This window comes from Oncorhynchus nerka, linkage group LG26 (assembly GCF_034236695.1).
Source record: "Oncorhynchus nerka isolate Pitt River linkage group LG26, Oner_Uvic_2.0, whole genome shotgun sequence".
NCBI lineage: Eukaryota > Metazoa > Chordata > Actinopteri > Salmoniformes > Salmonidae > Oncorhynchus > Oncorhynchus nerka.
The window spans coordinates 21,995,016-22,010,374 of NC_088421.1; the positions used below are offsets into that span (position 1 = coordinate 21,995,016).

General features: G+C 40.3%; 1 protein-coding gene across 2 annotated transcripts; it reads left to right on the top strand.

The window, feature by feature from the left end:
- Window positions 1–319: 319 nt before the first annotated feature.
- Window positions 320–7,328, top strand: LOC115110716 (transcription factor 20-like). 2 transcript variants are annotated; one of them, XM_029636580.2, is made up of 6 exons: window positions 320–446; window positions 1,340–3,385; window positions 3,731–3,824; window positions 3,917–3,966; window positions 4,246–4,317; window positions 6,087–7,328. In XM_029636580.2, exons 2-5 carry the CDS (start codon window positions 1,343–1,345, stop codon window positions 4,285–4,287), a joined length of 2,229 nt encoding a protein of 742 aa, XP_029492440.1. In that variant the 5' UTR covers window positions 320–446; window positions 1,340–1,342; the 3' UTR covers window positions 4,288–4,317; window positions 6,087–7,328. The 2 variants fall into 2 exon arrangements, with proteins under 2 accessions (XP_029492440.1, XP_029492441.1); XM_029636581.2 differs by lacking the exon at window positions 320–446 and adding an exon at window positions 478–720.
- Window positions 7,329–15,359: the final 8,031 nt, after the last annotated feature.

A 15,359-nucleotide genomic window follows, 5' to 3' on the forward strand; every position in this document is an offset into this window, starting at 1 on the left:
GGTTTTATTTGGAGGCGTTTATCTTGGTCCTGCTAGTACACATTTTGATGTTCTTTATTCATGTCAGGTAATCTAATGATAAATTAAATGGATTTATTTTAAATAATTGCATGACCTTTTATCAGTCTGCTACTGAATAATCATCACATAATCAAATCATCAGAGGACAGGGAAATATACAACATATTATATAACTGTATTATATTTTATTTTACAACAAAAAAATATGATCTTTATCATGAATGGAAATGCATACATTTATCATTATTAATAAAATATTTGTTTAGGTCTACATCAACTGAAACTGACAAAACTCTCCTCTCCCATAATGCATTGCCCGTTTACCACCAGCTGCCAGCTGAGTTCTTTACCAATGCAAGTAAACTACGATATGCTCTTTTTGGAAAGGGAGCACCCCTTCAGCTTACTTGATTAATTTTAATAAGGTAGGTAAAATAGTTCGTTTATTTACAACTATTTTCCAATAAGTGGGTCCTCGGCAACATGTTTGTAATAACGCATGTTATTATGGATGAATAGCGAGCTAACTCCAGCTAGCTAGCTAAAGTCGGGTTGTCAACACGGTCGCTGGCTAACGTTAGCTGTGGTTATATTGCGGCTTTGTTTACACACTGTTTACAAAGGCCTGGATGCAAGTAGCTAGCTAGTCACTAGCCAGCTACCGTCAGTACACTCACCTGCAGCAAGGAACGACGAAGGGTAGGTAACCGGTACTATGTTGAACGGGCAGCTCCCATTTTTCTCTAGTAACAACGTTAGAAAGAGATAATATTTCAGAAATGGATTCTATCTCGAAATGGTATCACGCAATGCGACCTTACATTTTGTAGACTGAATTTGCTGTCACGAGTTGCAAATTGATAGTCATCAATAATAATATTAATGCTTGGTTTAACGATAAATTGTTGTTATAGTGATGCATTAATAGTACAGATGTAGGATCTTAACTTGATCACTCTTGTTGATGAGAATTTTCCTGCACGGCAGGAAATACAAACTTAAAAGTGTATTCAAGGTTTTAAAAGGCTTCTAAAGTTTGTAATTTAGCTTTAAAATGTCGTACATGATTTGCCCTAATCAAAAATGTATAAATCCCTACAAAACATGTTCATTAATTATAATCCACATAGCTAATAATTCACATTTCCTGTTGCTTCATGATTATATTCCTGCTGTAGAAAACTGCCTCAAATTAAAATCCTACATCTATTGTGTAGAAAAGCTGCTTTTGAAATTCTGTCTAAATAGGCTAGGTTTAAAGTTTGCCTACTGAGTAACCTATGGGCTTAACCGTCTTTGTGACTGTATCTGTCTTAAGGTTATGGAGCTGTCGTCTCAAGACCCTCATCCTATGGCTTTGGATCTCTCAAAGAGATGTGGGAAGAGTCATCTGAATCCCAGGACCACAGAGGTTCTGGACCTGATGAAGAAGCCCAGCTGGCACAGCATCACTGATGACCATGTGTCCATGCCCTGCATGCAGCTCCTCTCTGAGAAAACACTAACAGACACAGGTGTCAGACTTTCCTACGGGACTAGGACTTGTGTTCGCTCCCCCCTTTTACATAATGGTATGGACAGAAGCTTACGGGACTCAGGGTTGTACGAGCCACACCCTACAGAAAGCCTAAATGCAGAGAGCCCCATTTCTGAAAGTATTGAGGGAGACGAGAGCCAGAGTGACTCTGATGTCATTTTGCTTGTTTCCAGTTCTAAGGAAGCACCCTCACCTCAGGACTATTTAGACAGGGGATCTGTTAGTCCCTTAGTGGATTCTCCATCCCCTGGCGCTGTCTCTTTGGGTGAAGCTAAAGGTTGTTTTCTACTGCCCCAGACACTGAGTTCCCCCAGTCCTGACAATACATATTCAGAGGATTCATCTGAAAGCACAGAGGAGATGTCAGTGAATGCAAAACCTGTTCTTAACCTGTCGGAATTAGCTGCTGTTTATGGGAAATATGTCAGGTCTCCTGTGGATCTCTCAAGTGATGATAGTGATGTCATTGAAGTTCCCATCACCAATGAAAAGAAAAAGATTCGCAGTTTACCTGTTGATGTTCAAAATGAGAAAAGGCTGACAGGTGAAGCTAGTAATGTTGTAAAAAAAAGCCTTTCAACACATCCTAGAACAATACAGCCTGGGGTCAGCGCTCAGAAACTCACCAACAATGTCACTCGCCATCATTCAAAATTACATACCAAAAACTCAAGTAGAGTATTACCCAAGGAACATTCTGGCGACACAATGGACTCAAAAGAGAAGTCATCTAGTTCAGAGGATGAGTCTTGGTTACAGCCAACTGTCTACCTGTACAGGTGTGTAGTAGAATCTGATGACTCTGATGTGGACCGTCGGACAGTTCGACAGGACCCCTCTGAGAGCCTACGTTCCTTTAGAAGGCCACAGAGAGGATCATCACCTGCTACAGAGTCATGGACCAAGGCCACACATGTGGAAGACATCCAACAGGAGTGGACAAAGCCCTCTTCACCCAGGAGCAAAAGGTCAGGAACCAAGCAGAAAACCCACCAGAGAAGCCCAGCAAAGCAGGCCTCAAGTAGTAGAAAAGCAGCAGCAAGTAAAACAAAACGGAGGAGGGAGAAACACAAACAAGCCGGCTCATCCTCCATGTTCTCCCATGAAGAGGCAGAAATCAAGCTGAAATATGCAAACTACAAACAGGACAAAAGGGCCAGTAAATCAGAGGATTTTTGCCCTTTTGTGCACATGGAGCAGAGGGAGTACTCTGCTTGTACAGTGATCAACGATCAGCAGGAGGAGAAGGATGTGAGGCGGAACAAAGGACAGCAACAACAACCAACTGGGTCTTTGTCTGGTGTCGTTCCTAAGACGTCTTGTTATCGTCTGGGTCGCCTCAGCTCAAAGAGTAAGTGTCAGCCCCTAATGGTATGCTGCCTGTGTGGTGGGTCTGCTAATGCTGTGGGCCTAGGGGACCTACACGGACCTTACTATCCAACTGAACCTGCTTTGGAGGAACAAGGCAAACAGCAGGCCCAGAGGGAAGAATACAAGGACAGTGAACTGTCTGTAGATTGTAAGATAGGCCTATGTGGTCAGGTAGGGGAGAATGGGTTACATGAACTGAGCAATGTGCCTAGAGTAGAGGCTGTAGTTGATGACTGCTGCATCACAGTCAGTGATAGTGAAAGCTCCACATTGCCTTCAGCCAAAAAGCTCAGAACAAATGGCTGCGTGATGGACGGCCACAGTCTGCCTATGGTGCCCCACAACACCAATGAATGCTGGATCCACGAGGACTGTGGCATATGGTCCACAGGTGTTTTCTTGGTTAAAGGAAAGCTCTACGGCTTGGAGGAGGCTGTTCGGTTCGCCCAAGAAACAGTGAGTCAAATTCAACGATACGTCTTTGTTTGAGATAATGTGCATTTGTGCTTGCATATCTCGAGTGCAACATAGATGAGAACATAACTGATAATATGATCATATTGCTGTGTATGCTAAATCAAAATGCATTGGTGTCTTCCTAACATTCCTGAAATGTAGGTTCGGTTTGCCTCACTTTATCAAAATATGTAAACAAGGTCAAACTGAAGCAGCTCAGATAGACAGAGGACCATTATGCTTGTGACTAGGTAACACACAGTGCCTTACTCCTTCACTGTTTCCTTGGCCTCTCAAATACAGCTTTATGCAAATATGCTTTTTTACAATTCCTTTCTTTTCCAGGTGTGTTCAACATGCCATGCAGCAGGTGCAACCATGGGCTGCTTCCAGAAAGGGTGCCCCAATAAGTACCACTACTGCTGTGCAGCTCAGTCAGGTGGGAAGCTGTCCTGCTCTGCCTATGTACAATTATGTCAATGAAGAAACATTGTGTTGACTAAATGTTTTATTTTCTATCTATCTTTGCAGGCTGTGTGCTTAACGAGGAAAACTTCTCCATGAGATGTCCAAAGCACAAGGTAGATGTAGCAGTTGTCATTCCAGCAGTACCTGGTAAAATAACAAAACACCGGATGTTTAAGGAAATATATGTACATTTGTGAATAGCTATCTTACTAACATTTACAAATGTAGGTGTAATGATTAATAAATGGTGAGCAAACGGTTTGTAAATGCCTTATAAATGGTTTATTATGGACCCTTAAAATATAGGGTTGCCTAAAGATCATTACTTTTTGATCTGAGATCTAGCCTACTAGCGCAGTGTTTCTGAAATATTGCACTTTTGTCCTTTCCAGAATAAATCATTCAGAGGTGTGAACATGCCAGACAACAGATGACAGGAGAGAAGGAATTGGACACCATGGAAGGTATGTGATTTTCTATGCCCTTGACATGTTACATTCATCATGTGAGACCAGACGATTTAAAATGTACTAACTATAGATGTGTGTCCTTTGGAAGAGCTCCGGGTTTATTTATAAATAGGACGGTATTTAGTCATTGATGCTCATCAGTCAGTCTGTGAGAGATCTGTGATTGTGCATCGTGTTAGAGCCTGTTTTAGTGTTTGGGACAGCTAGGCTTCGCTAAGACTGTGTTGATTTGATTGTTTTCTCCACAAATAAGTTGAGCATCTTTACCCACAGTATGTTTAAAACAGGACTTAGGGTAAGATTTCACTATTGTTCAAAGTGACATCAAACTCAAACAAGTTTGTGCTAATGATCCTCTGGAGCACTTTGTTCCCAAACTGGGTCAGGACCCACTTGTCGGCTGTGGCAGGGGTCCAGGTGGGTCGTGGGATTATATTTTTTGTCCATTGCATTTTTACCAAAAAACATCATTTTTTTGGTGATACATTTTTGGGATAGAAAAATGCTTTGTGTGAATTTAAATTATAGAAACCAAATAGAAAATATGTAGAAATTATATTGCACCTATATATTTGTAAATAATAGCCTATAATCTTTTAGCTTTATTTTGTTATAATGTTTGAGCATTGGAATACAGCACTAATGTCACTTTCTGACCTTAGTTCCTTTGTTTTTGTCTTTGTTTTAGTATGGTCAGGGCTTGAGTTGGGGTCTATGTTTGTTTTTCTATGTTGGTTTGAGTTCGGCCTAGTATGGTTCTCAATCAGAGGCAGCTGTCAATTGTTGTCCCTGATTGAGAATCATGCTTAGGTAGCCCGGGTTTCACTTTTGGTTTGTGGGTGTTTGTTTCCGTGTGAGTGTTTTTTCGGTTTTGTAAATTCACGTTGTTATTTTCTGTTTAGTGTATTATTTTTATACTGTATTTTTTACTTGTTCTTTCTGTGTATGTTTTATCACAGCTCAAACACTTAAGGTGGATTGCAAAGCTAAAATGTTTGGGAACATTAACATTTACATTTTAGTCATTTAGCAGACGCTCTTATCCAGAGCGACTAACAAGAGCAATTAGTGTTAAGTGCCTTGCTCAAGGGGAAAACATCAAAAGATTTTTCACCTAGTTGGCTCGGGGATTCAAACCTGCCACCCCCTGCTCTAGAGGATTCCAAATTCAATTTGGATTATTAGTTGATTAAGGAACACACACACAATCTACAGTGTCCGTTTGACAGGGATTGTGCACAGAAATGGTAGAAAGGCCATGATGATTACTTTGAAGTTTAAAGAGGTTTGAATTCCATTTAAGAATCCTAACAGGAAGGTTTAGAGGCACAGCCAGTCGCTCTGCTGTTGATGAGTGCAGGTAGACCTTCCCTCAGTGAGATGAGCTGTGTGGAACATGAGAACCTACCTAGTTATTGGGATCCTGGCAGAACAAGGTGTGAAAAAGCAATGGCACTGATTTGCCAACTGTGCTAAAAGAATATCCTCAATCTGCTGCAAGGGCTTCTGGGTTAACATTCATAGCCTACCATGTTGAAACTGATTTGATTTGCTCTGCAGTTGTAAAAAAAAAAAAATAATTTATCTCGGGCTTCACAAGAGATAAATGAGTGAATGTGGTGCATAAAATATGTACTTTCACACCCATGTCTATTTCAGTGTGTGACCCTAGCTACTATATAAGTGTACGTTAAACTTGAGTAACTGATTATTTTTGTCCAATTCTATAACAGTGTCACTGTTCCCTTGTGTTTCCCTGACAGCATCGGATAGATACTCTCCTTCACCCCAGATAAGAGGCTGTGGAAGAACTGCAACATTCTATTCATGTTTTCTTTTATCTCTTGAATGTTTACATTGAGTCCATGTTACTTTAGTATTATTAATGATTCTGAATTGATTGTACCAATGAAGCCAAATGTTCTTATTGTGTGTCTGCCTGCAGATGGCTGTAGTCTTTTTGGCCCGTCTCCACTGTGGAAGCTTGAGAGTTGTGTTGCCAGGTTTGTTGTGCTGTTTGCTTTGTTGAAAGACCAAAATATCACTGTTGGTCCTCTTTTTTATTTTGTTGAAGTTTTATATCTATGTTTGGTCTTTTTACCTTTTAATACTGAAATGACGATTGACGTGTGTTTGTGTTCACAATGTGTGACAGACTTGCTATAGTTTCCTTATTTGATAGGAACCTTTATTTAATAGGAACCTTGAGAGGACAATAGTTGAGTTCAGTATTCATCCTAATTACCGGTAACAGTGATTGAAAGGCCAACCAGTCACTCCCCTGATAATATGACTTGTTTTGCAAGATTGCTACTTTGAAATTCAGATTTCTGTATGTTACTATAAGGATTTTTGCATCTCAGATTATCCTGGTGGTATGCTTTGGTAATCATTCGGAACTAAATGGCAACAGAGGAAGTGATGGATCTCCAGAAAGGCTTCTATGTCTGCGCTTACACAGGCAACCCAATTCTGATTTTTTTTCCCACTAATTGGTCTTTTGACCATTTTAGTAAAAGAATATATCAGAATTGGGCTAAATTCAGTCATAAAGGCATATTTATTTTCTATTTATGATTTAATCATGTTGTGCATATTTATTTATGTAATGTTCAGCTGACATGGTGGTAGTGCTGCTCAATGAGGAAAAGGTACAATGTTGCACAAAGTTTGCAAAGGTTCAACCCACTGGGCACACACTGGTTGAATCAACATTGTTTCCACGTCATTTCAATAAAATTATGTTGAACCACTGTGGAATAGACGTTGCATTGATGTCTGTGCCCAGTGTGAAGTGATTTTGAATTTGACCTGATATCATTGGCTCCAGAGATTATCATTTTATACTGGGTTCTGTTAATGCAGTCCATTAAGGAAATGTATGGGTGTTCCAGTCTTACATATGTGTGAGGAAGAGATGGCTAACACATGGAATTAATTGTCTGTAACAGCTTGCAACTGTTGCCTTTTTGTCACCTGTTTGAATAAAAGCTGACATTCCTGTGTTTTAAGATGTGATCATTTTTATCATAATTCATCTCTTTTATTAGATGTATCCGTGATTCAGTGGGACAGGTTAGGTTAAGATTTTCTATATAAAAATGCTCGAACATATGTTGAACTTGTGTTGCATACAACAAAGGGAAGTCTGGATGTATCCGTGCTGTTTATGTTCTCTTTATGTAAGTACAGTAATTGTAGATAACTGCCTTATTATAGACTGCTACGGTCATTTTGAACCATTCACCCTTTCCTTGTACGAATAATTATTCTGCAAACTGTTCAGACGCCTTCTGTGACCTATTCATCTATTCCTCAATAATCTGCTCTCAATGTTTTACTGCGCGTGTCTGCCTCACTTTAAACTGGGTGTCATCCTGACCTGGTGGGTGGTGCACACAGAGCATATCTCACCTTGTTGAACCTAGAATATAACCGTGTTCCCACCTTCTAAAATAGACGGGCATCCCATTCCTGTGTGAGAGAGCTGTGGCTTTGTCTCCAGGAAGAGGGTTTAACTGAGCAAACCTCTGCATTTTAAGCAGCCAATTTCCACAGAGAATATTCAAACAGCTGTTGTGTTTCCTCCCCATGGAAGATGAGACTATATTTAGCTGCCTTTCATTACAAGGGTTTACACATGGACAGCCATTTGGAATGGCAGCTCCATATGCTAACAGTTTGATATCTTAGCATACAGATGTAGGATCTTCATTTTAGCACTTTTGTTGCTGAGAATGCTCCTGCACTGCAAGAAGTACCGATGAACTTTGTGATTTACATAAATTCACTGAAAACCCACACTAGCACACAGTGCCTTCAGAAAATGTTCAGACCTCTTGACTTTTTACACATTTGGTTACGGCCTTATTCTAAATGGATTTGAAAGAAATCCTTAGCAATATACACACAATACCCCATAGTGACAAAGCAAATGTATTAAAAAAAACAGAAATACCTTATTTACATAAGTATTCAGACCCTTTGCTTTAAGACTCAAAATTTGGGTCAGGTGCATCCTGTTTCCATTGATCATCATTGAGATGTTTCTACAACTTGTTTGGAGTCCACCTGTGGTAAATTCAATTAATTGGACATGATTTGGAAAGGTACACCTGTCTATATAAGGTCCCACAGTTGACAGTGCATGTCAGAGCAAAAACCAAGCCATGAGGTCGAAGGAATTGTCCATAGAGGTCCTAGACAGGATTGTGTCGAGGCACAGATCTGGGGAAGGGTACCACAACATTTCTTCAGCATTGAAGGTCCCCACTAACACTGTGGCCTCCATCATTCTTAAATGGAAGAAGTTTGGAACTACCAAGACTCGTCCTAGAGCTGCCGCCCAGCCAAACTGAGCAATCGGGGGAGAAGGGCCTTGGTCAGGAAGGTGACCAAGAATCCGATGGTCACTCTGACAGAGCTCTAGAGTTCCTCTGTGGAGATGGGAGAACCTACCAGAAGGACAACCATTTCTGTAGCACTCCACCAATGGAAGCCACCAGATGGAAGCAACTCCTCAGTAAGAGGCACATAACAGCCTGCTTGGAGTTTGCCAAAAGTCATCTAAAGCCTTTCAGACCACGAGAAACAAGATTCTCTGGTCTGATGAAACCAAGATTGAACTCTTTGGCCTGAATGCCAAGTGTCAAGTCTGGAGGAAACCTGGCACCATCCCTACAGTGAAGCATGGTGGTGGCAGCATAACGGTGTGGGGATGTTTTTCAGCAGCAGGGACTGGGAGACTAGTCAGGCTTGAGGTTAAAGATGAACGGAGCAAAGTATAGAGAGATCCTTGATGAAAGCCTGCTCCAGAGTGCTCAGGACCTCAGACTGGGGTGAAGGTTCACCTTCCAACAGGACAATGACCCTAAGTACACAGCCAATACAATGCAGGGGTGGCTTCGGGGACAATTCTCTGAATGTCCTTGAGTGGCCCAGCCAGAGCCTGGACTTGAACCCAATCGAACATCTCTGGAGAGACCTGAAAATACCTGTGCAGTAAAGCTCCCCATCCAACCTGACAGAGCTTGAGATGATCTGCAGAGAAAAAAGGGAGAAACTCCCCAAATATGGGTGTGCCAAGCTTGTAGCATCATACCCCAAAAGACTCAATGCTGTAATCACTGGCAAAGGTAAAGGGTCTGAATACTTATGTAAATTTGATATTTCAGTATTCTTACTTTTAATACATTTGCAAAAATGTCAATACAATTTTTTTGCTTTGTCATTATGGGCTATTGTGTGTAGATTGTTGAGGGGGAAAAAACAATTGTATACATTTTAGAATAAAGTTGTAACGCAACAAAATGTGAAAAAAGTCAAGAGGTTGGAATACTTTTCCGAAGGTATTAATGTATATTAACAGCAGCACTTTTCATGTAGCATACTTTTGGCTAGATTAATTTCTTGTGACAATATAGATCAAATTAAGATCCTACACCTGTAGGGGACTGATAATGCTGGATGTCTGTCTGAAGATGACAGATGCTGAAGAGTTTGGTGGAAAATACCAAACATGTATTATGCCTCATTGGGCAATTATGAAACACTTGCATCATCCAACATAATGTGGGTTGTATTTCAGTCCTTATGACAGTGGAAATATTTGCTTCCTGCATAAATTCCATGACATTTCACATTTTTCCTACAGTACCCTACTGTAAGTATTTCCCCAACCCCTGTCCTCTATCACCAATGTGTGGAATACAACAAGTTGACACATCAGTTAATGCTGTGACCGGGTATAAGAGATATTCATATAACGTAGTCGTAGGTTGTAAACCCAGTAGAACTCATCAGATAGTGCTGTAACTAAGGCAGTTCCATGATAAAAGCCTTTTCAAATGTTGACTAGGTATAGAAAATATTCATATAACGTAGTCGTAGGTTGTAAACCCAGTAGAACTCATCAGATAGTGATGTAACTAGGGCAGTTCCATGATAAAAGCCTTTTCAAATGTTGACTAGGTATAGAAAATATTCATATAACGTTTTTGTAAACCCAGTAGAACTCATCAGATAGTGATGTAACTAGGGCAGTTCCATGATAAAAGCCTTTTCAAATGTTGACTAGGTATAGAAAATATTCATATAACGTAGTCGTAGGTTGTAAACCCAGTAGAACTCATCAGATAGTGATGTAACTAGGGCAGTTCCATGATAAAAGCCTTTTCAAATGTTGACTAGGTATAGAAAATATTCATATAACGTAGTCGTAGGTTGTAAACCCAGTAGAACTCATCAGATAGTGATGTAACTAGGGCAGTTCCATGATAAAAGCCTTTTCAAATGTTAACTGGGTATAAGAGATATTCATATAACGTAGTCGTAGGTTGTAAACCCAGTAGAACTCATCAGATAGTGATGTAACTAGGGCATTTCCGTGATAAAAGCCTTTTCAAATGTTAACTGGGTATAAGAGATATTCATATAACATAGTCGTAGGTTGTAAACACAGTAGAACTCATCAGATAGTGATGTAACTAGGGCAGTTCCATGATTAAAGCCTTTTCAAATGTTAACTGGGTATAAGAGATATTCATATAACGTAGTCGTAGGTTGTAAACCCAGTAGAACTCATCAGATAGTGATGTAACTAGGGCAGTTCCATGATAAAAGCCTTTTCAAATGTTAACTGGGTATAAGAGATATTCATATAACGTAGTCGTAGGTTGTAAACCCAGTAGAACTCATCAGATATGATGTAACTAGGGCAGTTCCACTATAAAAGCCTTTTCAAATGTTAACTGGGTATAAAATATTCATATAACGTAGTCGTAGGTTGTAAACCCAGTAGAACTCATCAGATAGTGATGTAACTAGGGCAGTTCCACTATAAAAGCCTTTTCAAATGTTAACTGGGTATAAGAGATATTCATATAACGTAGTCGTAGGTTGTAAACCCAGTAGAACTCATCAGATAGTGCTGTAACTAGGGCAGTTCCATGACAAAAGCCTTTTCAAATGTTAACTGGGTATAAGAAAAATGTATTTAACGTAGGTGTAAGTTGTAAACACAGCAAAATGCCAGCATCATAATTGCTAACCTTGTTTGACTTTGGGCCATTTCAGTGAATGGAGTGACCTGTAAGAGCTATCATTTAACTCTGTATCAAGTGTTTTGTTAGGACAAGCGTTTTAGCTGTATCTAAGATAAATAATCGCTTGTTTATCTTTGAGATTAAGTTAAGAGAGACAGGGAGAGCTCTGTCACGCTAAATTATCTCATTATGTTTTTGCCTAAGGCCCACACTTCTCTCACCCTTTCACTCCCTTTCTCCATCTCTCTCCCTCTCTTTCTCTCTCCTCTCCCTCCCGCTCTCTCCGTCTCGTTCTCACCCCTCTTCCTCTCTCTGTGCATGCAGCAGCCTTAGCTCTGGGCGCAGTGTTATCTCAGCTCCCAGGACTCTGACAGGCTCATTCGATCACAATCCCTCCCACTATCTCAGCAGCTCAGCACAGCAGCACAATGCCATTGCAGGTCACTCAGAATCTCATCATCCAGGGTCACAAAATAACGGATGCACAACAGGGCCATGCACAGACCATTTGGGGTCAATGAAAAAAAAGGTCTCTCCCCCCAAAAATGTCCCGCATCAATTATTACAAGAACAGAGGAAAGCAGCACAATCTTATGAGTAAAGTATTTTGCTAAACTATTTTGAACTGAAATAAATGCTGCACTTATTAAAAATCAACACAATTCCAGTCATCATAGAAGATAAGAAATACTATAGCCTACCATTACTAGGCTATATCCAACCCAACTCCATTTGAAATACTGTAGCCTACCATTACTAGGCTATATCCAACCCAACTCCATTTGAAATACTGCAGCCTACCATTACTAGGCTATATCCAACCCAACTCCATTTGAAATACTGTAGCCTACCATTACTAGGCTATATCAACCATTACTAACTCAACATTTGAAATACTGTAGCCTACCATTACTAGGCTTATATCCAACCCAACTAGGCTATTACTAGGCTATATCCAACCCAACTCCATTTGAAATACTGTAGCCTACCATTACTAGGCTATATCCAACCCAACTCAATTTGAAATACTGTAGCCTACCATTACTAGGCTATATCCAACCCAACTCCATTTGAAATACTGTAGCCTACCATTACTAGGCTATATCCAACCCAACTCCATTTGAAATAATGTAGCCTACCATTACTAGGCTATATCCAACCCAACTCCATTTGTTGTCACTATCATGTGTCCCAGTGGTTTTCAAACTTTTTGACCCATGACCCCGATTAAGGACTGGTACAAAACCCCCGACCCCAACGCAAGCACATGCACAGTGTGTACACACGAACATGCACATGCGCGCACAGTCGCTGTACAAATGTAGCCTGTCATTACAGCCATAAACAGTGATGCATTTTCAAAACGCAATATAGACTACAGAACTACGTTTTATACCTGCATTTATAGCTGAAATTCATTCATGTTAGCAGCCAATATGAACTTGGGGTATATCATGTCATTTCTCTGGAGTCCAGAGCAATCATACGGCGTGCTTGTAGCATACTATAAGTGGAGGTTGCAGGATCTGATTGAAAGCATGCTGTGTCTGCACCACGCCATCATTTTGGAGAACATCCTGCCTGCGGAGTGCTCATTGGCAGCAGGGTTGCCCTGTTCTTCCTCACAAATATTGTAATACATTTTCCAAAATATGTTACATCTTCATCCCATAATATTGAAGGCATGTTGCAGCTGCTTATCCTTAGACAGAAGCCACCCAAACTTGGTCAGAAATATGAAATGATAAATCAAATTGTCAGGTAGACTATTGTTCTGGCAAACTGTATTTTATATGGATGATAAACGTAGGCCTACTATGTTTTGCCTGGCAAAATGGAAAAATAATTCTGGTCACTTATCTGGATATGCGCGACCCGATACCATTGATTGGTCATTGGTCAACAATCAAGACAAGCAACTATTCTGAAGCATAGATGAGAATTTAAGGATGGGCAGTGGATTCATAACAACAAAGACAACTAAAATTATGGGGGGGGGGGGGGGGGGTCCACCCATGCCTATGCCCTATGCCTAATGCACAAAACGTGAAGACACAAAATAACATCATTAGAACTCTTTTATCTCTGCCAAAATATCTGCCCTCACAAATTCTCTGTTACATAATCAGATGTCACACATTTGAGGCACACATGCACCACCAGCCAGACAGCAACAATCCAGGCAGTATAGATCAAACACCATCTTTGCAAATCATGTAAGTGCCCCCACAGTATATCATCGTGACATAGGTTACAGCTCTGTACTTTGTCAGCGGCGCGAGTCATTTTGGCAGCACGCAATCGGGAATCAATATTTCACCACACTATTACAATTCTTATTGGCTTGTGTTGTTGAAGCCCAAAAATAACCTGGAGAATTACGGAGTGCATCAGGTTGACGTATTGGACACAGTGATACATGTTGGACCATGAGGGATGGCTTCTTCTCTCCCCTGGGTTCAATGACCTAGTATCCTCAGTGAAAGAAGTCGTGGAATCGCCTTCACATTTAATATTTTATTGTCCTGTAACCATGACTCAATCTACTCTTTGAAAAATAGTTATTCATGTTGTAATGGATAATTTCCTAATAGAGATTATTTTTTATAATTTATGTCTGATTATTTTATAATTTGAGTCAGATTATTTTTCATAATCTGAGTCAGATTATTTTTCATAGTTTGAGTCAGATTATATTTTATTGCTTGAGTCAGATTTTTAAAATATTTTTTATAATTTGAGTCCATTTCACACCAGTCTTTCTTGTTCTCCCTCTTTTATTATTATGTGTCTATTGGTGTTAGCAGATATTGCTGCACTGTTGGAGCTAGAATCATAAGTATTTAGCTGTATCTGCAATAACATCTGCAAAACTGTGATTTGATTTTATATTTGATTTGATTTGAGATGTCTATATGTAGAGGACTTGCTCCCAACAATATGCTCTTGTGGATGTGAAAAGCCTCCTGCATGTTTACCCCTCAAGGTTTTCCAACCTCCAGTACTTGGAGATGAAATGTACAGTTCCACTAGACCTGTAAACCATTCCTCTCTCTACTTGGCAATGAGTTCACACGCTCTTACACACTTGCTCAAGGCTCTTATAAAGGCTCTTCCACACAGTCTAAACAGGCACACTGTGTCCAGTTTAATATCCCTAGATACAGTATCACACTCTTTTTATTCACATCTAAAGATGTCAAATCTTCATTTGAGTCAGTTTGCTACAGCAGGAAAATGATTATGTGGATTATAACTAATGGACATTTTTGTCGGTGTTGATACACAAAATCAAGTCTGAAATTTCGAAATGGAAATTACAAACTTCAGAAGCCTTTTTAAACCTTGAATACACTACAAGTTTTCCTGTAACAGGGTGATTGAATTAAGATCCTACATCTGTACAGGTCATCTCTGTGGTCTTACACTTTGTGTGCATGATTAGCTAAGGAGACTGAACATCATTGTATTTTTTTCATTAGAAGTAACATTCAAATAGTATTTAAGGATGTATCAAACCGTTATCCTCCCAGCCGCTCTCCCCCTACTAGCCACAGCTACAGTAGAGACAGTAAACATGACAGTGCAGTGCAGTGCTCTATAGTAATTGCTATGCTGAACATGCAGTCCTGATGATTTCCACTCCAGCAGCAGCAGCACTGCCTTGGCCAGGGTGAGCTGTTAGTTTCCCTGCTGTGCTGCATCCAAGCAGATCCACAGGCCTGCCCTGGTACTGGTTGTCTCAAGCACTGATGCTCACCCTCTTCACTCACCCCTTCTCATTATCTCCACACGCTTCATCAATGTGATACACAGTGTAGGCCCCAGAAAGAATATCAACTATTTTTCAGGCCTCCCGAGTGGCGCAGCGATCTAAGAAACTGCATCACAGTGCTATAGGTGTCACTACAGACCCAGGTTTGATCCTGGGCTGTATCACAACCGGCCGTGATCAGGAGTCCCATAGGGCGGTGCACAATTGGGTTAGGGGAG